The 25,742-nt window shown below is 43.7% G+C and overlaps 1 protein-coding gene across 1 annotated transcript; it reads left to right on the top strand.

Annotated features, from left to right (window-relative positions):
- The first annotated feature begins 217 nt into the window (after window positions 1-217).
- Window positions 218-20,777, top strand: LOC120541106 (tubulin beta-4B chain-like). The gene is made up of 4 exons (XM_039772420.1): window positions 218-447; window positions 5,359-5,467; window positions 10,045-10,155; window positions 19,293-20,777. The coding sequence occupies exons 1-4, from the start codon at window positions 391-393 to the stop codon at window positions 20,348-20,350; spliced, it is 1,335 nt and encodes a 444-aa protein (XP_039628354.1). The 5' UTR covers window positions 218-390; the 3' UTR covers window positions 20,351-20,777.
- The last annotated feature ends 4,965 nt before the right edge of the window (window positions 20,778-25,742 follow it).

Raw genomic sequence — 25,742 nt, 5'->3', positions numbered from 1 at the left:
AAAAACGAATCAATTCACTACTACTAATTGTCTATAAAGCTCCTTTCGCGTGGTTAAACAGAAGCGCTGCTGACTGCGCAGAACTCCCGGGACGAGAACACGCATGCTGTTGTCTTCGCTCGGAAGCGCTCGTGTTCATCCCCGCAGCAAACGCGTTTTTTTTTTTTTAGGGTTGGACTTTCTCATGACGTCACGCTGCGGCTCAGAGCAGAGCTGGGCACCGCGCGCTACAGACAGCCGGTGACGGTCCCGTGCAGCGCGCTCTCGAGTTGGGTGAGGCAGGCAGGCCGGACGGAGCGGAGCCGAAGAGACACAATAGCGGCTTTAGTGGCGAGTGACAGCCCGAGGTTTTATTTCTGATCGTCCCTGCTAAGAGTCCAGCTGCTCAACATGCGCGAAATTGTCCACCTGCAAGCCGGCCAGTGCGGAAACCAGATTGGAGCCAAGGTAACAAATAAAACAAAGAATGGTCTCAACATTAAAATGAGCGAGTGAAGCGCCGGGTACTGGGGGAGTGTGACATGGGGGAGTGTGACAGGCAGTGTGAGTGGACGGGCAGCTTCTATTCAACGAAGCCAAGCCTCTGTGCGCCGGGTAGCTAACCTCCGGTCCGTTAGCCTGTAAGGAGACCCTGGTTAACGCAGATGAGCCGATCATGTCTTTCTCTGAGGACGAGCAGTTTGAATGGGGAAAGAGACAAGGATTAAATCGACCTAGAAAATGGCGATCTGAGGCTGTAGTGCCGGGGGGTGGTGCGGGGGCCGAGCCACGTTTAATAAGCGCACTCATGAATCATCGAGGCGGCCGATTCACGTTCCTACAGACATTAGCCCGATTTTACTTGGTGGATGTCCGTGATTTGAAGACACTGTCACTTTCAAGGATCGGTGTGTCTTGACGCATATTCGTTTAAATATACATGAGTTCACACTGGCGATGCAGCAGTGACACGTCCATTGACTGTCCCTGCCTTGTGTCATTATTTCAGGACATACTGCGGTTTCCTCTCCCACTGTACTAACATGAAGAAAAAAAAGATGTGGGGCAGTAAAATGAATGGACGCGCCCCCTCCCCCACCCCCACCCCGTCTGGCAGCTGCCTCCGCTTCTTCAGCCCGGTCGCCCCTTTGTCTGCACAGGCTTTGGACCGGTGGCACCGCATTTTTGGATCCGTACAGGTTCTATCTGCGGTACACACCTATCGTGGATGTTAGGGAGTGAGCAGCACGTCGTGAACAAAAAGCGCGTGCGGTGTTTCAGTTCCTCCGAGTGCCGGGCTGCTGTATCTCCATTTGGTCCTTCAGTATCGTTTCCTTTCTTGTGTGCCTCAGTTCCTACTTTGCTGTTGTGGGGGAAAAAAGGCACTACATTCCATGGCATAAGTCCATTTAACTACACTGACGTAAAAATAATGGATGAAATGTGAAATCTGCCCGTTGCGATCTCCGTCTTGCCCACCCCATCGATGTTCTAATAGAAAAGATGGATGCGGGGAGTGGCCGGGGACGAGCTGCTGTATTCGAGCTCCGTTCCCTCTTGACGCGTCCTATATTTGCATTGGACTGCGCACTGCACACCTGTCCGCCCGGGCTGCGAGCATCGAGCACCTGCCACGAGTCAGCTGTTGGCTTTCTTACGAAATTATCTGGAGGGATTCGTAATGCCCCCAAGAGCGGGGCTTTATGAGGCGGGATGGGGAGCCTGTTGTCGAAGCTGAAGACATTCACAGCCTGCAACTCCCCTTTGCATTCAAGTCACGAAAGGGGGATAGCTGGGCTGTCAGCTGTGGGCTCGGTGGAGCTTAGCGTGCGGTGGGATTGTATTGGGGGCTGATAAATAAAGTGTCCTTTTAATATCTGGCCCTCACTTCTGCTAGCCCCCTGACACTTCGTCTAGTATTGTACAGGAGGCTTAAAAGTGAATGAATAAAAAAACAACTAATAAATACATTACTAGAAAGAGAGAGAGAAAAAAAAAATAATTAGGAAGGGTGCATTATAATCTTAAATCAACAGATTTGAAAGGCACTATATAGCTCAGGGGTCTGCAACGTCAATCAAGCAGGGCTTTTGTGCATCCCAAGTTCATAATCAGAAGTGAATTACTGCTGTTGAAACACATATTGCTAAAAATTACATTTTATGCTTCATTTTAGTTGCTAAGATCCCCATTGTTTATTTTAGTCATAAACCGCTACATTCACTGATCCTTATCCAAAATAATATGCAAACAAACCAGTAGTTCACATTCTAATGTGTTTCCATTTACACTTGTGGGTATTCATTGTGAACTACCTGGTTTAATAACATATTTGGAAGAAAACTGAAGAGAAAGAAAAGAAGGACTGAGAATTATTCATCCACATCAGAGTGTAAATCATCTGAATGACACCCTTGGAAATGGAAAAAAAAATCTACGATAAACAATGAGTTGACATGGCAGAATGAAAGCACTAAGAGGCCATTAAATGAAAGATGATCAGTTATTAGAAAGGATTGGCTTTTAATTATGCAATTGGGTTGGCCCATAGGACTGTATTTCCAGACCAGATAGAAAGATAGAAGTGAAAGGCACTATATGATAGATAGATAGATAGATAGATAGATAGATAGATAGATAGATAGATATGAACGGCACTATATGAATGACAGATAGGACGCTCTTATTACATTTGATACAAACACAGTGAACTCACAAAAACTGAGCAGTAACACTGGCACAACATCAAAGGTTTTGGTCAGTGACCTATTGCTATTCATTAAAGAAATGCAATCTTTACACTTACATTAATTTATTTAATGTGTTAATGTAACTAAGTAATAAAAATGACTGACAGTCTACAATGGCACATTTCATCCCTTCTAACACTGTCTGTGAACTGACTTGTTTGGGATCACCGTAGATGGAGGTCATAAGAACTGAACCAGCCATCTTGTGTTTTACAGTCAGACTACTAAAACTGTCTAAATTGTCTGTTGACTTGACCTTAGTTTTGTGTAGGGATAGATACTGCAAGTGTGAAAATTACTACATGGATATGAAATGCACAAAATACAGCAGAGAGACAAACAGATCGGTAAGGCACAACATAATAAACAGCTAGAGTGATAGGAGGAAAAGAAAGACACTATATAACACAACACTTAAAAAGAGATAGGAACATAACTATATAATATACAGGAAAAAAAATGAGAGAGACATGAAAGGAGTATATAAAATACTGCATCAGAAACAGCTAAATATGAAAGGCACTGTATCATTAACAGATGGGTAGATTTATGTTTCATTCATAAAAAATACTTGATAGACATAAATGGATGAATCATTATACATTAGTGAGAGATATAAATATAACATTAAATAGAATGTTGCCATATTCTACAGTACATATTCATAAATTCATATAATACACATACTGTACATGAACACAGTATATATAGGAAAGGTTCCTAATTAAACATTAATGTAAATTTTTAGAGATTTAATGCAGATAGAGAAGTTATAAGAAAGTAATGGAGAAGGGACGGCCCCCCGAGTGTCATGCAGAGAGAGAGACGGGACACACAGACCCTTACTAAGGCATCTGTGACAGTGAGAATTTGCTTCAGTTTGCATTAACCTCATTATATTTTAATTTACAGTTATGGTGCATAAATGAAGCCTTGTGAATTACAGATCACTGTTTTATTGTTCAAAAATGTCATTATATGTTCTTTTCTAATCTCTTGAATTTAAATCATTACAAGTTACAGTGTACTCTGCAGAGGTTACAATGTGTGTCATTCAAGTAAAAACGGTGATAACTGAATGAATTTCACTTGTTTCAAGTGCCATTTCCAAACCTTAAAGAGAAAGTCAGTGCTTGAGGCCACTGGGAGCTGTCCACGCTGCTCCGCCCTGACCCCGTGTTTGCTGTGCTGTGATGGAGCTGCTCATTTACATCTCATTTTCCTGACTGTATGCTCTGTCACCCTGACAATGCGCAACTGTGAGCACCAATAGCCACAGTCCCCCCTTAATTCATTTACATAGGGCCGGGAGTCGTGGGAATCTGCTTAACTCGTTAATTTTATGCTTGCTGCACGTAGGCATTGCCAGTAGTTGGTGGGCGTCCTCCATACCAAAGCAGGGGACGTTTAAAGCCTGCTATCCATGAGTGATTTTGCATGCACCTCTGACTGTTGAATAGCTTGGCAATTCACTGCGGTGACGTGTGTGCTCACACTGACCAGCGCAAGTCGGCTTCTGCATGTGACTGGCCTGCTAAGGAGGATTAGTTATTAATGAGGCCAACACGCTGGCCAGCACGGGTGTTTGTGGGAAGCAAAGCTGTCGCAATGCATGTGGCTGAAATGCGACCATTTGGGAATGGACCGAGGGGATGTCTGGCACACAAACTAGGCAATCGCCTCAGATCCTACAAGTGTCTTTCTTTCTTTCTTGATAAAGTTAAATGCTTTGATATTTACTTTGAATATTCCTGATTATGAAAGATGCTAAATAATCTTTCTTCCTTACATAATTCTTTTTCTAACAGACACTTCTGTTGATATCCATCCATCCATCTTCTAACCCGCTGAATCCGAACACAGGGTCACGGGGGTCTGCTGGAGCCAATCCCAGCCAACACAGGGCACAAGGCAGGAACCAATCCTGGGCAGGGTGCCAACCCACCACAGGACACGCACAAACACACCCAGATATTCTAGTTGTTTTTTGGGCCTACTTGTTAGCGAATATAAAATGTCCTTCCCAAGTGAGACAGGTTTTCTGGTAGCTCAGTATGTGAACTCACTGGTATGGCAAATGAGACAAAGAGGTTGTGTGATGCCTAAATTCAGTTATAGGCTGGCACTGCAGCTCAGTGGCGCCCCCCTATCATATATTAGAATGTGTCTCCATACTGAACCTGTTACAGTGATGTCACTGTCTTTTTAACAGCATCATGATTACAACATGCCAAGACCTTGGTGATGGCTCCTTTGATTGTATGTTTTTCTCTAGTTTTGCCCATCCAGCATGAGGGTAAGGTTGAATGACTGTCCAAGTAAAGGTCCAAAATGACAGCACTTCCCTTTATATGCCAATTGCTGCTTATTTTCTGCGCTCAGTCTGTTCTGTTGCGTTTTAGCATGCAGGTGTCCAGTGACAATCTGGTGTCCCCCTCAGGGTGACATCCTGCCTTCTGCTTATTGCCTGACAGGTAGGGTTTAGTTTACAGAACTGACAGATGGTTTCTGATCTTCCTTCCACTGTCCTCCTGACTTAGCCAAGCCTGCCTATTCAGTAACTGTCACCCAATCAACATTTTGAGTGTGTTTTTAAGTGTGTCTGACCTTTGTCTGGTCTCTTTTCCAGTTCTGGGAGGTCATCAGTGATGAGCATGGAATTGACCCAACTGGCACCTATCATGGGGACAGCGATCTACAACTGGAGCGGATAAGCGTCTATTACAACGAGGCCACAGGTATGCTCCAGTTTTATACAGCAACTGTCAGGGTGGAAAGAACGTTTTATAGCACAATTGCTTTGGGAGTGTGTGGAGGAGCAAGATTGCTCTTAGAGAGGTGGGTTGCTGGTGGACTGCAGAGAACATGCACGATACTGCCCCCTCTTGGCATTTCTATACACATCTGTACATAAATGAAAACTGGTGGAATCAATAACTGGTGGAAGAGCGATGTGCTGCTGTCTGTTTCTAGACCTCATAGATTTCTACAAATGTGTTTTCCACTTGTATATTTTCATCTTATAGCCATTCCTTCAGTGAAAACACAGACTATTATTAATGCGATACCAGGTTTGTAGTCACTCATTGGAAGCGCCACATTTTCTTCTGGTTGAGTAACGAAGACAGTCGAATGTCTCCTTTCAGATAGAACTCACCCAATAGGTTCTCAGTTCAGGATCTTAACAGTCAGCTTGCAAGATCAAAGTTTTGAGGAGAAAAAATAAAAAAGGTAATTGGTTCAATTAATCCCTCATTCTAACTGTTATTAGTCTTCTAAATAAGTTTTACTTTAATAAACATCCAGTGTCTTAAATTATAGCCATCATTATAGGTCATAACTCATGTGTGAAATGTCCCCTGGTGATGGTGGGTCTCATTAGTGCTCCAGTGCTGACTGACCACCAAAGTCATACTCCGGTACTTTTGAAAACACAATAAATTAACAAACTCCTATCCTGACGGGTGGAATGGCACCCTGCCCAAGGTCTATTCCATGCCTTGCACCCTATGCCAGTGGGGATAGGCTCCAGCAGACCCCACAACCCCATTCAGGGGTTAGAAAATGATTGGCACTTTCCTAGTTACCGCTGCAAATTAACAGACTTTTGATTTAATTATAACTGATTTTGCTTCACATTCTTTCTTTTTAAATATTTTATTGACACAAATGTCATATGACAGACGCAGGTGCAAACAGCACCTTTGTCAGCTCATCTGTTGGCTAATTGACGTTTGGCTGTTGGTTAAAGTAAAAAAAAATAAATAACATTAAAACACAAAGCAATCAAATCAAGGCAACACAGTAGCGCAGCTATTAGCGTTAATAATTACATTCCTAACGGTTACATTTCCTGGGACAAAACGACGAGGTCCACATTTTTATTGAAAACGAAGTACAAAACACAAAAGAAAAATAAACCAAGGACGCGTCTACCTTAACTAGTCACGCACTTTATCGACAAAGGGAAGCCCACCTCGTGTTCCTCATCCACATCACACCGTGCGGCCACTTCGTGTGACACCCACCCGCTATGCGCGCGTACACACACGCACTTTGACCCCATGGGTGGCGGACCGCGCCGCCTCCCAACTTTCGCGCCCAGAAAAGCATCTTCCCATCGGCCCCTACGCGCTCCAGCTGACTTCTGGGAATTGAAGTGCTCGAAGTAAGTCGTATGGCTCGCAAGTCAGTAGTCCGAACTCCGACTTCTATTGGAATAAATGGCGTTTTTAATGGCGCCACAGAAAACAGCAATGCCACGAGCGCCTGACTAAAACAGATGACTCCACTGTCCAACTTTGACGGTCCACGAGAAACAAACAAACGACAGATGCTAACTGAGAGCAAGTCACTGCAAGCGTTACACTGCATTCAGACTCAGAGAGCGTCCCCGCGGGGTAGGGGGGTGGTGCGTTTTCGCAGCCCGATGTCCGTCGGGATTGGCATTTTACGTCGAGTGCTTCATCATCCCTGAGGGACCAGCAGCTGGCAGGCTGGCTCTGATTTATTTGTTTTCCATGAACGTGTCCTATTGGTCGAATTCTTCTGATTTAATGGACACTCTTCTTATTTGGCGGCGGTAGCAATTACTTGAGCTTGCCCGGCCAGTGATGGGCCATTCAGTTCAATTCAATTTTATTGTCCCAAGTGGGAAATACGGTTTGTCACTAGGATTTATATAGGAATCTTAACATCACATTAAAACAAACGCGGAAGAGCGCAGCCAACAAACATACATCGATTCTAGCAGGGAACACAAAGGTACTGGTAGTGATGAGTTTGATCAAACATAATACTGTACACAGAAGAGATAAACCAACATTTGGGCTTAAGTGATGGAGGATGATGAGAGTGGCGGGATTTAACACTGTCGATGTGTATTAAAATTAAATGTATTACATTTATAGCGTTACATGTTCTCACAGTCCCAGTTATGGGCAGTGAGTGATTTATAGCATTTAACGGGGTTTCTTAAATTTATTTTAAAGGAACGTAGAGTGCCTCCATAATCAGGGTTTCTGTGATTGACAGGGTTAATTAGGGGGTCTATTTTGCTCCTATTATCATTTGTCAACTCTTAATGTTGCTTTACTTTCATATGCAGTAGGCATGATCTGATATACCATAAGTCTTATTTTAACTGCAGTGTTTTATTTCTTTGAATGGGTGGCTTCTTGTTTGTTGTGTTTTTTGTGTGATGTGGTGGTCTCTTTGTGAAAATCTGTTATATTGTATTCAGGTCAGCACCCATAGGATTATGATGCATATGCCCCGCGTTAATGCTGTGCCACCCTATTGTGTAACGGTTACCTGTGTCCGGTATGAAGGGCTCATTTGGCATCACCATTACAGCTGGAGTGGAGTGTCGAGAAGAGAACAGTCTCAGAACAGATGATGTAACATATGGGGGCTCATTTGGTATGTTTGTGTGGTACTGCCCTGGTCAACGAGATAAGGTGGCATCATCTAAATGAGTGTAAACAAATATGTGAGAAGAGATGGAGTTAGGTCTGGTATGCTCATTTCTGCTGTCCTGTTCTAGCAGTGTAGATGGTGTGAGGATGAGTACAGTAATGCAGGGATGCACACAGTCAGTGACATTAGGTGCTGCTCTATACAGAGGGGTCATTTGCACAGTGCTGCCCTGGCAGTGTAGTTGGCATAGAATTGTCTATTATGGACATTAATATAGTCTTGCCCTGTCAGTCTAAAGTGTGTAGGTTCAGCCAAAACAAGGCAGGGAGAAGTACGTGAGATGAGATCCCATTATGTTCAGAGGATTCCTCAGATGGTGTTGAGTCGGCCATATTGGCTCCATGAATGTTCCATAAGGAGTGTTCACGTTAGATTTGGAAGCTCATTTCCTTAAGTTATTGGGCTCCTCCTCTGCTACTGCACATGTTACAAGACCAGTTACAGAGGTGAAGGAGGCTGTGTTTCAGATAGGATGACGCAGAGCACTGTGGGCACATTGGGTAGGTGGCAGAGTGGTCCAATTCTGGCAGTGGAGTTGATTTTATGGACACACGGAATGCATCAGGGTAGATATTGGTGAGTTGTCAGTGACTCGTCAAGTGAGCTGCTTATATGAAATGCCATCTTAGGGATCTCATTTGATTACTTTATACCATCCTGCTTTACCAGTGTAGATGGCATGAACTGAAGTGTACATGGGCCCAGATGGCATTATATACAGAGAGTGTCCTGCAATGGCCTGGCAGTGTAGATGACAAGAAGTCAACGGCATAAGCTGTGGATATGAGTGTAAGATGAACTTCCATTATTTATGGGGTCCTACTGGGTATGTTGCAGGCCTACTTTGCTAGTGTAGATGGTGCAGACTTGACTACAGTGAAGCATCTGGGAGATGGGATGGCATGACAGACACAGGGCTCATTTCATTAGTCATCATGGTGCTCTGCTAGTTTAGATGTCATCAAGTCAAATAAATGGGCTCAGGGATATGTCTATAAGATGAAGTGGCGTTATTTTTGGGAAACCAATTGGGTATGTTAACCCAGACCTGCTTTGCCAGGCTAAATTATGTGAACTCAGCTGTAGTGAGGTAAGTATGCATGCATGCATGAAATGTCATTTTAGATGGCGTAAATTCAACTACATTGGTTTAGTTATAAGTGTGTATATTGGAGGGGGCTCGTTTGATTAGTTATGGGATGGCTTTATATACACGGGTCAGTATACCACTGTCCTGACAGTTTAGATGGCATCAGGTCAGCTGTGTTGGCTCAGGTATGCAGACTGATGTCTTAGTACCCCTTCTACCACAAGTTAACATGGGTGTAGCCTGAATAAACAGGCATGGAGTCAAGCGTGGTCACATTGGGATACGACTGTATGTACAAGTAGCTGCATTTACTGCAAGTGCCATGGCAAGGTGGTTACAAAGCAATTCAGACAAGTTGAACCTCAGGTATCTGTTGGGCTGCGAGCCATTAAAGCAACCATCTAGAAGCTCATTTGTTTGTGAAAGCTTATTACTTAGAAGAGTGAACTGAAAATGTGCCAGTCTGTTGACTGAGCTGTGCCATTCTTGAGAAGAACATGCAGAACTGAGTGCACTGCAGACGTACATGCTTGATCTATCTATCTATCTCTCTATCTATTAGTGTCTCTCATTCTATCTATCTATCTATCTATCTATCTATCTATCTATCTATCTATCTATCTATCTATCTATCTATCTATCTATCTATCTATCTATCTATCTATCTATCTGCTCCAAGAGTTTTTGCTTCAGGATGTTCTTGCTATGTGCTGTAACCATTGCGTCTTCCTGTTTTTGTACCAACAGGTGGAAAATACGTGCCAAGAGCCATCCTGGTGGACCTGGAACCTGGGACCATGGACTCTGTGCGCTCAGGCCCCTTTGGACAGATCTTCAGACCCGACAACTTTGTATTTGGTAATTGCCAGTTGTCTATCTGCCATTGTGCCGCACAACTTTGCCAAGCAGTGTCGCTGGCACTGGCTGTTTGTTTTTCACTTTTCCGCTGCTTTCAGTTCTTCTTCTGATTGTTATGTATAATTCCATCATGCCATTCTTAATGCTCTTGTGGATTTTTAGTTTGCACTTAAGCAACATTATACAACCATCACCCTGCCATTGTGAGGGGATTTTTGAAAACTGCTCCTGAGGCCCACTTTGTTTTCCTACATTGTTTAGCTTTTCTGATTCTCATTCCTTAAATGGCACTGCTGAGCATCATCAGTGTGCTGTGGACCACTGAGCTTAATATTAAAGCTCATGGGGTCAACAATAATATATGATCTTTATCACACAGCATTCAGAGTGAATGTGACCCACTTAGTACATTATCTAAAAGACACATTTTTGTAGAAATACAAATGCGGTCACAAATTCATGAAAGAAGCGCCAGCACAATGGCAGATCTAAAATTGCAGTTTTCGCCTGGCTCTCTAGATGTTTTTCTACATCCGCTATTCTTGGTCAGTGTCCATTAAAGCTGGAGCTCAGTGAAAGTGAGCATACAATCCACCAGGACTGATGCCGACCTCTGGGGAGCCATCTGAGCTGCAAAAAGACTGCACTAGCGTGAGCAACTATTGTAGGGGCACAAGGGACTGACTACATGTATAGCAAGGCTCCGGTGAGTGAATGTGAGGGTGTTGGGCTGTATATTGCAGAGTGCCCTTCTTATGAAGGATCATTGCCCAGCCGCCTCCAAATACCCAGCACTATGTAGAATAGTGATAACTATACTGGAGCTTTCCTCATTTTTTTCCCAAACAGTGTTAGGAACTACACGCATTATGCCAAGTGGGCAAACATTGTGGTGTTGCACTACGCTGGCTGGCAAACCACCCATCTTTGAGTCATTAAGTGAGCTCTGTGCTAAAGCGCCTGACACATAATTTATTCCATATGCCTGTAGTTCACAACAAACTACTGAATCATGATGATGAAATGAAGACCCTAATGGGCTTTTATAAAACGCCCCATTGGGAAATTGGTCAGCTTAGTTAGCAGTTATACGTTCAAGCTGCACTTTCACTTTCACTGAGTGCCCATCTTATGTTTTTATGTTCATGTGCACCCAGGGAGAAGAAGAGACTCGCTTGGGGCTTGTGGGTAGACTGGCACAGACCAAATCATCGAGTGTGGGACAGTTACAGAAGTCAATTGATTGGTCAGTTACCCCCAAATCTTTTTAATCCACTGAATGTGGTCCTCAGCATTCTTTTGGTGTGAGGCCCGTGCTACTCATATCATCTTTTAGATGGAGAATACACACACATACATAGTTATGTCTCTCTCTCTATTTATATAGATAGATAGATACTTTATTAATACTGTATATATATATATATACACACTACATATATATAAAATCCAGCATCTGTCTGTCTGTCCGCCTTTCACGAGAGAACTACTTCACGGATTCAGATCGGGTTTTTTCCATAATTTGCTTAAACATTTCGGTTGATTTTGCAACTTCTCTCATTGTACTAAGAATCATAGGTCACTTGCAGGAGTGATATGTTCACGCTAATCCAAGATAGAGGCTGCGGGCCGAGGGGAGGAGCAAGCGCGATGTCAGGAGTTGGGAGCCGGGCAGGGCTAATATATATATATATATATATATGTAACAAGAAAAATGACAGGGGTGAAGATTGCAAAAACATTTCTTTCTATTGCACATTTTCTTACAGAGAATGTAACTTTACACAATGTCAAAGAATAATTACAAGCAAAGAAAAACAATTTTAATTTTAAAAACAATTTTGGTGGCGCAGTGGTAGTGCTGCTGCCTCGCAGTTAGGAGACCCAGGTTCGCTTCCCGGGTCCTCCCTGCGTGGAGTTTGCATGTTCTCCCCGTGCCTGCGTGGGTTTCCTCCAGGCGCTCCGATTTCCTCCCACAATCCAAAGACATGCCGGCTAGGTGGATTGGCGATTCTAAATTGGCCCTAGTGTGTGCTTTGGTGTGTGTGTGTGTGTGTCCTGCGGTGGGTTGGCACCCTGCCCAGGATTGGTTCCTGCCTTGTGCCCTGTGTTGGCTGGGATTGGCTCCAGCAGACCCCTGTGTTCGGATTCAGCGGGTTGGAAAATGGATGGATAATCATAATGAATAAATACCATACAAAAAAGTTATGAGAGATATATGATTAATGGAAAATTCTAATCCTTTTCTATAGAATTGTTTGTTAAGTCTCTAAAGATGAGTCTGATTAAAAGGTCAGATTGCCTGGGAGGACAGGAAAAATAAAATAAAAACTTCAGATAAGCTGCAGCAAAAACCAAATCTGCTGATAAACCAGGTGCCCCATTCAACACAAAACACAACAGCAGAATGGATGTGAACATAAAGCCCAAAACCGTCGTCTAGACAACACACCCCTTTACCTCTCCTTTGAAGAGGGAGTCTGCTGTTTGCGGTGGAGCTCTGTCCATGTTGAGTTCAGGTTCACAAATGAGTGCTGACTTCTCGTAGCCTACAGGGCCAACGGGGCGGGGCTTTCAGCGTAAAAGCAGAAGTGAAGTCCGTTTGTTGCAGGAGTCGTCATCTGTCTGGTTTGCAGGTAAATGAGAGGAGGCTGTGAGCAACTGCACTCCCTCAGGCACTCATGTCAGTAAGTATGTATGTATATATATATTGTGAGAAAGGCGCTATATGGCACCCGACCCGGCACAGACTGACACAGAGGCATGTGTAAAATCCAAACCAGACTTTTATTTTCTTCAGCTGGAGAAGAAGATTCACTTTTATTTCAGAACTTCTGTAAAAACAATATTTGGAATCTTTCGAGTCCCAATGTGCTGAATCTTTTAAATGAGCTCTATGAGATGCGTATTATTACCATAATTCAGAATAGGTTTCTCTGTTTGGAACTTCAGCACAGACACAGCCATCGACATCATTAGCAGTTAATCATTTTTTTGGAAAGTAACCAATAAATGCATGTGAGGTAAACCCCATTTTTGAAATTCTCTGACTTAAAATTCAAAGCCTTACAATATTTCCATACTTCTGACATATCACCTGTGTCCATATATTCAATCTGTATTTGCCTTTTCGTTATTTCTCTGAGTAATAATTTCTCTTTGTTTGCGCTAATGCGATCTTTACTTTCTTTTTTTTTTTTGACACTGTCGTTTTTTTCTGCTTTCATATTCTGTATCTTGCTCTGCGTGTGTTTCGCGCCTACATTTTTTTTTTGTTTTTTTTTTGCATTCCACTGTTTCCATTTTCTCTAACATGCTCTGCATGTGTTTGGCCCCCTTGTTTTTCAACCTCTTTATGACGTTTTACTTTTTTTTTGTACTCTTTGTCTTTTATTTCTGACCTCGCTTTATCCTGTTTTTTTTTTCAAAGACACCTGGTCTGTGGTGATTATTTTCCCTTTTTTTGAGTAATAATTTCTGTTTGTTTGCACTACTTCAATCTTTAGATAGATACTTTATTAATCCCAAGGGGAAATTCCCATACTCCAGCAGCAGCATTCTGATAAAGAACAATATTAAATATCAGAGTGATGATAATGCAGGTATACAGACAGACAATAACTTTGTATAATGTTAACGTTTACCCCCCGAGTCGCATAGTGTGGGGTCTCCTCAGTCCGTCAGTGGAGCAGGATGGTGACAGCAGTCTGTCTGGAGATGATCCTGTTCAGTGGATTGACAGGAGTCTGCTCAGCGCCCGTCGCTCTGCCATGGATGTCAAACTGTCTTTACTTTCTTTTTTTGATACTTTCTGATTTTCCTGCTTTCATATTCTTTAACTTTCTCCGCATGTGTATCACACCAACGTTTTTTTGAGCCTTTTGAATTTCACTGCCTTCATAACCTCTAACCTGCTCTGCATGTGTATAGCACCAACGTTTATGAACGTCTTTATGAAGTTCTGCTTTGTCTGAGCCGAATTGCAAGTGCTTTTTTTTTTTCAGTTCCACTTGTTCCGGGCTGATTGTTACTTTCCTTATTTTCTGAATTTGCACCTTGATTATTCTTTTTCTTTTTTGCATTTTTTTTGTCTCCAACGCCTTTGAGTCTCTATTCTTCGTGCTGCTCTTTCTTCTTCGCTTACTCGGCGACGTTTCATTTATAACATAATGTCCTTATACACTTTATACGCGCTGAGAGCCCTGGATCTGTGTCTGCTCAAAGCCTTTGCACGACTGAGTGTGTTGCTGCTCTTGTTTGGTTGTAAGCAGGGCATGTCTTGTAAGAATCTCATGTTCTACGTCTCCGCGAAACGGTCCTGGGTCAATACCTTGGCACAAAGTGTCGTGTTTAAGGTCCTTGCAAGATGTTCTGTGGCCAATCTCTTTCATCTCGCAGGTCTTTTAAGTGTCTTCCGTGATCTTAACGTGAAGATCATGTCTCGTCTCCCTAGTCTTTCTCTCCCAGGATTTTTTTTTATAATAGAGAGATATGTATTAGTGTATCTGTCCTCCTATATATATGTGTATATAAATGTTGTCACAAAAAGCAGACACAAGAGTCATTAAAAGGATTGGGACTGCCACCCGTATAATATTCCCTGGCTGCAAAAAGGTAAATTGCTAGCACTGATGTGCACAGAACAGAGTCCAGAACAGAACAGAACTGATCAACTATTTGTTAAATGGCGGTTCAAAAGACCAGAACATGATATGATGTCAACTGGGGCTGGATCCGGAAGGATCTTCCTCCATAGGCTTAAACCTGGAAGTGACGTCATTAAAAGGGCCGGAACAGGAAGTGACATCATTACAAGGGCTGGAAATAACATCATCAGGGTCAGGCGGAATTTCCTGTGAACAGTCTTCAGGAAAGCGAGAAAAAAGGTCAGTGCACTCCGCCACCCCCTGGTCTGGCGTGGAATTACTCTCGTTTAGACCCTTTAGCTGCCACCCATGCGCACGTGTGTGACAATCCCTTTTAATTGGCCTTGCATTAACCGGCCGATGGATTAACTGGCCTGAAAAAAAAAAAAAATGTAAAAAAAATTGTTTAATCCTGAGTTCTTCTTTATATTATATGTATGCACTTCCTTCTTTCCTGGGAGTTGAGATGGCTCCTACGCTCGAGTGATTTCCGTTTACATATTCCTTCATGAGTTTTCTACAAATCAATCTGGCTAGCTTGCGATGAGTATAGCCGAGTTCTTTTATTTGTTCTAGGAGTAGGGTGGAGTGCCAAATCGTTGTCGAACACACCCAGGCTACATTTAAGTTAGAAGGCAGGTACAAGTGGAGGGAGTAATAAAACAACGATTTGGAGTTAAAAAGAGTACGTCGGAATACGTGGAACGAATAAAAGAATGCAACTTTTGTATGACTGAAGCAAACGTCCTCGGAATTTAAAGTGGGGAGTATTTTGTGATTTTTTTACTGAACTGTTTCCCTTTACGATGAGTACAAAACGTAAACAAATTGTAGTTTCAATGGATACGCATCTTACGGCGCTTAAGCGGTTGGATAATGGTGAATTGGTGGAGAAAATTGGTGCCGAACTTGGTGTTGGGAAAAACACGGTAAACAACTGGCGAAGAGTCAAGGATTTCTGTTCAAAAATGGAGTTTGATAAAATTCTGTCCAGTCATTGTACGAGAAAAAAAGCAGTGTGCGAAATCGTGAATGAAGCCTTGTGGATATGGTTTCTTTAGGAACGTCGAAGATGTACAATACATACCTTAGAAATATTTTTCTGCATGAAAATAGGCATGCGTCGGATTAACCGGACAAAATGGCAACGGGCCATGGGTCCAGTCCCGAGGTGGCCGGTTAAGAGGGATTGTACAGTATATGTGTGTGTATATATATATATATATACATATATATATATTGTCACAAAAATGAGACATAAACAGATAAAGGTTTGAGGCAGCCACCCGTGTAATCTGGTATCCTGCCTGCAAAAGTCGTTTTCGTCAAAATAACCAGCACTGAAGTGCATACAACGGAGTCCAAAACAAGACTGAGGAAAAAGGGAAAAGGGGCAGGTTTTTAAAGGGGAAGACAGGAAGTGAGGTCATAAGGATCAAGCACGTGGTCTTCAACCATTGGATCACAGCCGGACGTGACATCAGAGGGGCCGGAGCTGGTGTGGTCGACTTCCATTGGCTTGGTCCCAAAAGTGATGTCAGGAGAGCCAGGTGGAATCCCCCGGGAATGGTCTACAGGCAAAGGAGAAAAAGAGTCAGTGTACTCGGCCACATCCCGGCATGTCTCCGAACTGCCTTCACTCAATCCCTTTAGCTGCCTCCCATGCGCATGTTTGTGAATATATATATATATATATAATATATATATACACAAGAGGTGTGGCAGAAAAGTAATGAGACTGATTTTTATTTACCAAAGTTTTTATTTTTTTCAAACATCAATGTTATCCCCTTCAAAGTAGTTCCCTTGGGCAGCTACACACCGATGGAGACGTTGTTCCCACTGTTGGTAGCAGCACTGGAAGTCTTCAACCGGTATGGTCTTCAGCATGTCCGTTACACTCTTTTGGATGTTTTCTAAAGTCCCGAAATGACGTCCTTTGAGGACATTTTTCAGTTTAGGAAAAAGTCACACGGACTGAGGTCAGGTGAATAAGGGGGCTGGGGAACCACAGGAATGCGTTTTTTCGATTGTCCTTCTGCTCAATTGTGAGGTTTTTCGGCACCATTTTGGCACAGACCTTTCGCATGTGCAAATATTCAGTTAAAATTTGATGAACGGTAAATCTGTTCAAATTTAATTGTTCACTCAATATTCTTAATGTTAAACGACGGTCTGATCTCACAAGAGTGTTCACACGTTCGATGTTTTCATTGGTTTTCGAGTTGAAGGCCTCCCTGAAAAACTTGAGCTCGGGATAAAGAATGTTCCCCATAGGCCTGTTTTAACTTTTCAAACGTCACACTTGCCGATTCTCCAAGCTTAACACAAAATTTAATGGCACAACGTTGCTCCAAATTCCGCGGTTCCATTTTGCGAGACGCACAACCAAAAACACAACTTCGCTAATAGCAGTCACAAAAATCACGTAGTTAACGGAAGGAGTTGAAACTCGCACTGAGCTATGAGAGGGTACTGATACACGTGCTCTATCGAGGATAACAGCGCAGCGGTGCCAGATCACTTGCAGTGTTGCCAGTCTCATTACTTTTCTGCCACACCTCGTGTATATATATATATATATATATATATATATATATATATATATATATATATATATATATATATATATATATATATATATATATATATATACAGTGGTGTGAAAACTATTTGCCCCTTCCTGATTTCTTATTCTTTTGCATGTTTGTCACACAAAATGTTTTGATCATCAAACACATTTAACCATTAGTCAAATATAACACAAGTAAACACAAAATGCAGTTTTTAAATGATGGTTTTATTATTTAGGGAGAAAAAATCCAAACCTACATGGCCCTATGTGAAAAAGTAATTGCCCCCTTGTTAAAAAATAACCTAACTGTGGTGCATCACACCTGAGTTCAATTACCTGATTACTGCCACACCTGTTTCAATCAAAAAATCACTTAAATAGGAGCTGCCTGACACAGAGAAGTAGACCAAAAGCACCTCAAAAGCTAGACATCATGCCAAGATCCAAAGAAATTCAGGAACAAATGAGAACAGAAGTAATTGAGATCTATCAGTCTGGTAAAGGTTATAAAGCCATTTCTAAAGCTTTGGGACTCCAGCAACCACAGTGAGAGCCATTATCCACAAATGGCAAAAACATGGAACAGAGGTGAACCTTCCCAGGAGTGGCAGGCCGACCAAAATTAACCCAAGAGCGCAGAGCCGACTCATCCGAGAGGTCACAAAGACCCCAGGACAACGTCTAAAGAACTGCAGGCCTACTTGCCTCAATTAAGGTCAGTGTTCACGACTCCACCATAAGAAAGAGACTGGGCAAAACGGCCTGCATGGCAGATTTCCAAGACGCAAACCACTGTTAAGCAAAAAGAACATTAGGGCTCGTCTCAATTTTGCTAAGAAACATCTCAATGATTGCCAAGACTTTTGGGAAAATACCTTGTGGACTGATGAGACAAAAGTTGAACTTTTGGAAGGCAAATGTCCCGTTACATCTGGCGTAAAAGGAACACAGCATTTCAGAAAAAGAACATCATACCAACAGTAAAATATGGTGGTGGTAGTGTGATGGTCTGGGGTTGTTTTGCTGCTTCAGGACCTGGAAGGCTTGCTGTGATAGATGGAACCATGAATTCTACTGTCTACCAAAAATCCTGAAGGAGAATGTCCGGCCATCTGTTTTTTCAACTCAAGCTGAAGCGATCTTGGGTGCTGCAACAGGACAATGACCCAAAACACACCAGCAAATCCACCTCTGAATGGCTGAAGAAAAACAAAATGAAGACTTTGGAGTGGCCTAGTCAAAGTCCTGACCTGAATCCAATTGAGATGCTATGGCATGACCTTAAAAAGGCGGTTCATGCTAGAAAACCCTCAAATAAAGCTGAATTACAACAATTCTGCAAAGATGAGTGGGCCAAAATTCCTCCAGAGCGCTGTAAAAGACTCATTGCAAGTTATCGCAAACGTTTGATTGCAGTTATTGCTGCTAAGGGTGGCCCAACCAGTTATTAGGTTCAGGGGCAATTACTTTTTCACACAGGGCCATGTAGGTTTGGATTTTTTTTCTCCCTAAATAATAAAACCCATCATTTAAAAACTGCATTTTGTGTTTACTTGTGTTATATTTGACTAATGGTTAAATGTGTTTGATGATCAGAAACATTTTGTGTGACAAACATGCAAAAGAATAAGAAATCAGGAAGGGGGCAAATAGTTTTTCACACCACTGTATATAATCTTATATAGCTAGTACTATATATAATCTTCTGTATGGACACTAAAGTCAGAAACTTGACAATTCCTGATGATTTCTGGAGGGCTCCCATGTACCCAAGATCACCACACGTGTAGCGTCACTCTCACGCCGGTGACTTTTCCCTGCTGACCAGTTCTCTTTTATCATCAAAGCCCTTTAAGCCCTGAACATTTACACTCCCGTCCTGGAAGTTTGTTCACAGTCTTTTTCTTATGTCTTAGGTCAGAGCGGTGCTGGGAACAACTGGGCGAAAGGCCACTACACAGAGGGCGCCGAGCTTGTCGACTCCGTCCTGGATGTGGTGAGGAAGGAAGCTGAGAGCTGCGACTGCCTGCAAGGGTTCCAGCTCACCCACTCCCTTGGGGGAGGCACTGGCTCAGGTATGGGCACCCTGCTGATCAGCAAGATCCGTGAGGAGTACCCCGACCGCATCATGAACACCTTCAGCGTGGTGCCCTCCCCTAAAGTCTCCGACACCGTAGTGGAGCCCTACAATGCCACCCTGTCTGTGCACCAACTGGTAGAGAACACGGATGAAACCTACTGCATCGACAACGAGGCTCTGTATGACATCTGCTTCCGCACACTTAAGCTGACCACCCCAACCTATGGGGACCTTAACCACCTGGTCTCTGCCACCATGAGCGGCGTCACGACCTGTCTTCGTTTCCCCGGGCAGCTGAACGCCGACTTGAGGAAGCTCGCCGTCAACATGGTCCCCTTTCCCCGTCTGCACTTCTTCATGCCAGGTTTTGCCCCCCTGACCAGCCGAGGAAGTCAGCAATACCGAGCCCTTACCGTGCCTGAGCTCACCCAGCAGATGTTCGATGCCAAGAACATGATGGCCGCCTGTGATCCACGCCACGGCCGCTATCTGACCGTTGCAGCTGTTTTCCGTGGTCGCATGTCCATGAAGGAAGTGGATGAGCAGATGCTCAACGTCCAGAACAAGAACAGCAGCTACTTTGTGGAGTGGATCCCCAATAATGTCAAGACAGCAGTGTGTGACATCCCACCACGCGGTCTCAAAATGGCAGCCACCTTCATCGGCAACAGTACAGCTATCCAGGAGCTGTTCAAACGCATTTCTGAGCAGTTTACCGCCATGTTCAGACGAAAGGCTTTCCTCCATTGGTACACTGGTGAAGGCATGGATGAAATGGAATTCACCGAGGCTGAGAGCAACATGAACGACCTGGTATCCGAGTACCAGCAGTACCAAGATGCCACTGCCGAAGAGGGAGAATTTGAGGAGGAAGCAGAGGAGGAAGTCGCTTGAAGTGGCCTGGCTGCCACCCCCCGTCTGTCACTTCTCATCCCCCCAATTCAGTAGGAAGACTGGGGCTGCTTTGGTTGTCCTCATTTGTTTTTATTTTTTTATTATTTTGCATTTTTGCACTCCCACCCAGGATTCCACGAAAAAACAGACTGGAACTTTGTTTCTCTCGAAATCGTCGTCTCCATGTGCTCTCTTTCTCTCTCGGTCCCCAGCCTTCCCCTCCTTTCCTTCTTCCATCTTATTCAGTGGTGTTCATGTTCATATGATATTTGTGAGAATTTAATGCACTAAATTGTCATGGTCACGTCTTGCCTTGCCAACATTCAATTAAATCCAAGAGTGAAATGTCCAAGCGGGCTTCTCAAGGTTTCTTCAAAGGCAAATTCAGTGTATGTGGCATAAATAAAAGTTGAAACCTTTGAACTCAGAGGTGGTGTGGTTTGCTTTCTGTGACAGATAGGTGGCGCTCATTCAGCTGTAGTGAAACAGAGTGGTGCCCTGATACATTAAGTGGGCCGTTACAACGATCGGGATGAGAGCAGGCCATTTGACCCACTAAGCTCGCCAGTCTTATTTATCTCGATTATTCAAAATTACTTCAAGTTGAATTCTGAAGGTCCTCAAAGTCCCGCTGTCCACCACACTACTTGGTCACTTATTCCATGTATCTGTGGTTTTTTTGAGTAAAGACCCCTATGACTTTTGTGCAAAATGTACCCTTCACAGTCCCCAGGTGTGTCTCTGTGTTCGTGTTGAAGAACTTACTTGAAGGTAAACTGCTGGGATTCACAGTGCATGGAGGGATTGGCCGTACTTTCTCCATCCCAAGGTGAAGCTTAGCTTTTACAGAAGCTCAAGCAATTTAGAAATATTATAACAAATAACAACCCCCCAGAATTCCCAAAACCAAATCTTCCCCTTTTGTAATTGTAGACGTTTCCATGCCACGTCTTAATCTCCTTCTGATTTGACTGTAAAGGTTCATCTCCTTCACTTCATCCGTGTGGTTCGCTCTCCTCTGGACCTTCTCCAGTGCTGCTCTGTCTGTTTTTTTACAATATGGAGACCAGGACTGCAGACAGAACTCCAGGTGTGTCTTGACTAGTGTGCTATATGAGCTTACCTGTAACCGCCATGGACTTGTGTTTCACATGTGGGGGGGTGCCATGTACCCCAACATGCTATTAACCTTCTTAACGCCTTCTGCCCTTCGTCAGAATGCACATTGCGATCGATACTGATGAGCAGAACAGACACATTTTGTTTCACGTAAATTTGCAATTACAAAACACAAATCACATTAAAATTAGATTTTGGGGGGTTTTCATTTTTGAGGAAGGGGGGTCGAAAGCAAGGAATATTGCTCCCTATGGTTTATTTGTCTACTGAAGTCACTGTCTCCTTCCACGGCCACCCTTGAATGCTGCTGCCATGGCTCCTTCCTTGCAGTTCCACGTGCTCTCATCTCTCACCACGTTTCTGTCACTGTGTCTGATGGGACATCATTGGTGTCCACATTCCCCCAAAGCCTTTCCAAGCCAGGAATCTTCTGGATCATCACCGGCAGCCTTGTGCCTAGTGCCTTCGAGGTGCTGGCAGATGAGGGCGCTCAAGCCATGCCTTCCTCACCAGACTCTGCACCAGAATATGTTTTCTCCGCTTTTGCACATCAAGACCAAAGTGGAAATGTCACAGATCTCGCTGGTCAAGAAGCACAATTTGTTTAGTGAACCGTTTAGTGGGGACCGTAAAACCCCAGTCTACACAAACAAAACCAAGTTCCTTAATGTTTAAAGACTTACAGGCTCACCTCCAATGTCATCTTTGGTGAGCAGAATTACTGCCAGTCAAACCTTCTGTCTTTATGTACTGTAAGTGGGCAGAAGAAACAAAAAAAAACACAATGAAGTACCTTCGCCAGTTCCCATGTTCTTCACCTTGCATCTCCCCCACTGTACTGTCCACTGCAGTATTGTCACTTCTCCAGGCATAATGGGGTCTACAAAGTTCCACTTTTAGCTTATTGATCCACAGGACATTGTGCCAGGACTTCTGAGAGTCATCCATCTGAATTCTGCAAATGATGAAGTGATCTTGTAAGTAGGCCGTGTTGTGATTTGGAGTTCTAAAAATGTCAAACTGATGTGTAAGACCCCTGAAAGACCCCTAAAGCTGGCCAGGGCCTTTACTGACCCACCCAGAAGAAGCTCACCTAAACTCAGCCCGGGCCCCAAATAACATCTGCTAGCTTCTGCCGGACCATGTGGGCCACAAACACGGGGAGCTCAAAAAGACTGCATGCAAAATTGCCTTACCATGGAAGTAAAAGTATGAAACACAATTCCAAATTGTAATCTTTACAAATATAAGAAATGAATTGTCTGGAAGGCAGTCCTGAACTCAACCGGTCCAAATTCAAAGTCTGTAAGAGAAAACCAGTAAGTCCACAAAAAAAAAAATACTGGGAGAGAGAAAGGATCCTTCACAAACCGCATGCTCGACTGCTGAATCCTTCTTCTGGCCGGACTATAAAGGCATAGGGAGGAGCCAGCAGCTGTGACATCACAGAGGCCCTGCCCACAAAGTTAAAGGGCAGAGCATAAGAGAGGCATAACAGAAAGTATTTAAAGACATTTAAAATGGATACATAACTGGCTGTGGCCTCGGGTTAGAATAAAGTCACTGTCCTTACTGAGTGTATTAAAAGACTGGATGCTTTCAAAACAAAATAAAAAATGTAATAATTAAGAATAAACCAGCAGTAAAAAGTCATCAAAACAGGCAAACCTAAAGAAAGCAAAAGCAGTCGGTAATCCCAACGGGAGCTCAGCACACGTCAGCACCTCCCGCCTTAGTGCTGAGGCTTATATAGACCTGGGGGTGGAGCCACTGCTGCAGCAACAAGTAGCCCCGCCCATTAGGCTCAGCAGAATGAGGACAAGCCACAGAACTGAAAAATCCTCGTGATGGCCAAGCATAGCCCCGTGAAGCTTCTTAATGATTCTGTCAAATAAAAGCTTTGAAGCTTCAAAAACGGCGACATCTGGTGGTCGACAGAATTCATAGCAGCCATGAGCTTGCCTGAGCCAGCAGAAGAAACAAACACACAAACCCTTGTTTGGAGTTTCAATCGGGCAGCTGAACTAAAAGTCTAAGAATGCTCCGTGTGTTCATTTTAAATTTATTATAATTATGTTGTCATTAAAATGCTGCTATAAATATTCAGATTAGTATTAACAAGAAATATTTACAATAAAATAATGTTCAAAGGTGTTGTCTTAAAGAAGTAACTTGTTGCCATTATGAATATCATAGCATTATGCCAGTGCTCATCTGTACGGAGTGCCAATGGCCCCTCCCTTGTTTAGGTTGCCCACTATCCTTACTGTGCCCCTCGCTGCTGATGCAGTGGACAGAATTCATTTGCGACTTTGGCAGGCTTCCCGTCTGCAGTGGGCACTAAAGTGGCTCATCTGTATGGTGGAATGCCAGCTAAGAGTGCTGGGACGCTTGCCCAGGCTGCATCACGCCATAGTAAACAACAAGAATCATGTTGGCACTCATCAGTGCGACGCTACACTGATTGATAATTGTGTGACGACTTTATCACATTCAGGGGGTCTTTGTAGTGAAACAATCTGACAGATTCACTTTATTCCATCACTGTTTGGGGAATCACTATAAGGGGTAAAGAGGATCGTGGCGGGGTTTAGGAATGAGCTTGTTGAAGGGGGCACATCTAAGGGGGTTTGTAGTGCGCGCCTGCAATAGACAGGAGTGTCGAGGACATGTTAGAAGCCACAGAACAGAAGAACGGCATAGCATGAGATAAGAAGCTGCACACTTCTGAACTCCATATTTACTTGAGTATCGCCTCCCTATAAAATAGAGCCTGTAGTTTCACAGCCCCTTTCGGGTTCAAATGCATGTTGGGTTCATTTTTGATTTATGTTGGTCGTAGCCGTCATACTTTATTTTGGTCACGTCTGTGTGTTTAAGCCATCCTTGGTAAGATCCATGTGTGTTGTGGGTGGTCCCCTAAGAGGCAGGGCCACCAGTCAGTCATCGCCAGCAACTGCCCTTTATATCCAGAGGGTCTCCCACAGTTTCTGCCCATTCACGTGAATGCGCTAGGGAGTTGGTGAGCGTTACTTGTGTTTATTGTGATTTTTGTGAATTATCAGATCCCTGGCTTTTCCACTTTCTGCTTTCAGATTCAGTATTGGGACTCTGTTGGACTTTTGTTTCACGCAATTCCACTTTGCCTTTGTGCTCCATGGAGCTTCACTGTGATTGGTAATCTTTTTATTAAGAATAGATCTTTTATTTTACAAGGTTTCAGTGCTTGACCGTACTAGTAGCAGGGGTTTGCCGGTGATATCCCCCTCTAGCGGATGTTTATGATGTGCTTTGGGTCTCCTAGTCCATGACACTTTTGGGGTGGGGGGGGACACAAAGCTTCGAAGCAGTCAGAGTGCCACCAGAGCTTTGGTGACATTTGAAGGTTCAGATGTCATTAGTCTTGCGGCATCCTTCATCAAAACGATACCAGTGCCGAAGCCTCTGTGTCAAATGTCTCCATCCTTTAGGATGTAGTAATATAAAATAATGAAAGAATAAAACAGTAGCCAGTGAGAAGAAATAACATACCAGAAGAAATAAAACACAAAATAAAACAAAGAGAAGAATCCATAAAAAGAGAAGCCATCTGAGCCAGGAGGCAGCCCATTAACCCTCTGTCTTTATGCTGGACTTGGACTGGTCCCGGCCCAGAGCTGTGATGGTAGTGGTGCTGAGTCCACGCTGCTCTTGGCCCGGGTCCTCGTAGCCCTCATGTTCTGTCCTGCTGTCACAGGGCCATCTAGCCGGTCTGGCCCTCTGGTCTCGGCCCAGTTTCTGGTGCCTCCTCTCTGCCCCACCTCATCTGCCCAGTCTCACCAGTGGCTCCATTCATAGCCTACTGTTATGGGCCACGTCAGCCTCAATGCCTGTTTTGGACCTGGTGCTTATGCCTGGTGCTGACCTTGGAGCTATGGCCTGGTGCAGTGATGTCAGTCCCGGTCCTGGCCCCATCTGTTGAGTTGACCCCATATTGGACTCCTCATCTAGTTCAGGTTGTGCTCTCAGGTTCTGGCGGTCAGTCACCGTGGCCTGACTGCGGCTCTCCTTGCTTGCTGCCCTGTTTGTCTTTTGAAAGGGCTGCCCACATAATCGAGTGGCTTTGTATAACACTCAGTCAGTTACTCCACCTCTGCCACATATAGCGCCTTTTCATAGGAAAAGATGGAAGGCAGGCCTTCAGCTGGCAAAGCAGAGAGGAAGTGCTCGTCCCTGAAATGTGAGCTCACACAGCTCAAAAAGAAGAAGCAAATGGTGCATTTGAATAAGCCTC

The sequence above is a fragment of the Polypterus senegalus genome, chromosome 12 (genome assembly GCF_016835505.1).
Source record: "Polypterus senegalus isolate Bchr_013 chromosome 12, ASM1683550v1, whole genome shotgun sequence".
NCBI classification, from domain to species: Eukaryota; Metazoa; Chordata; class Cladistia; order Polypteriformes; family Polypteridae; genus Polypterus; species Polypterus senegalus.
Note: the sequence above shows the minus strand (reverse complement) of the source record. Positions and strands in the feature narration are given on the sequence as shown.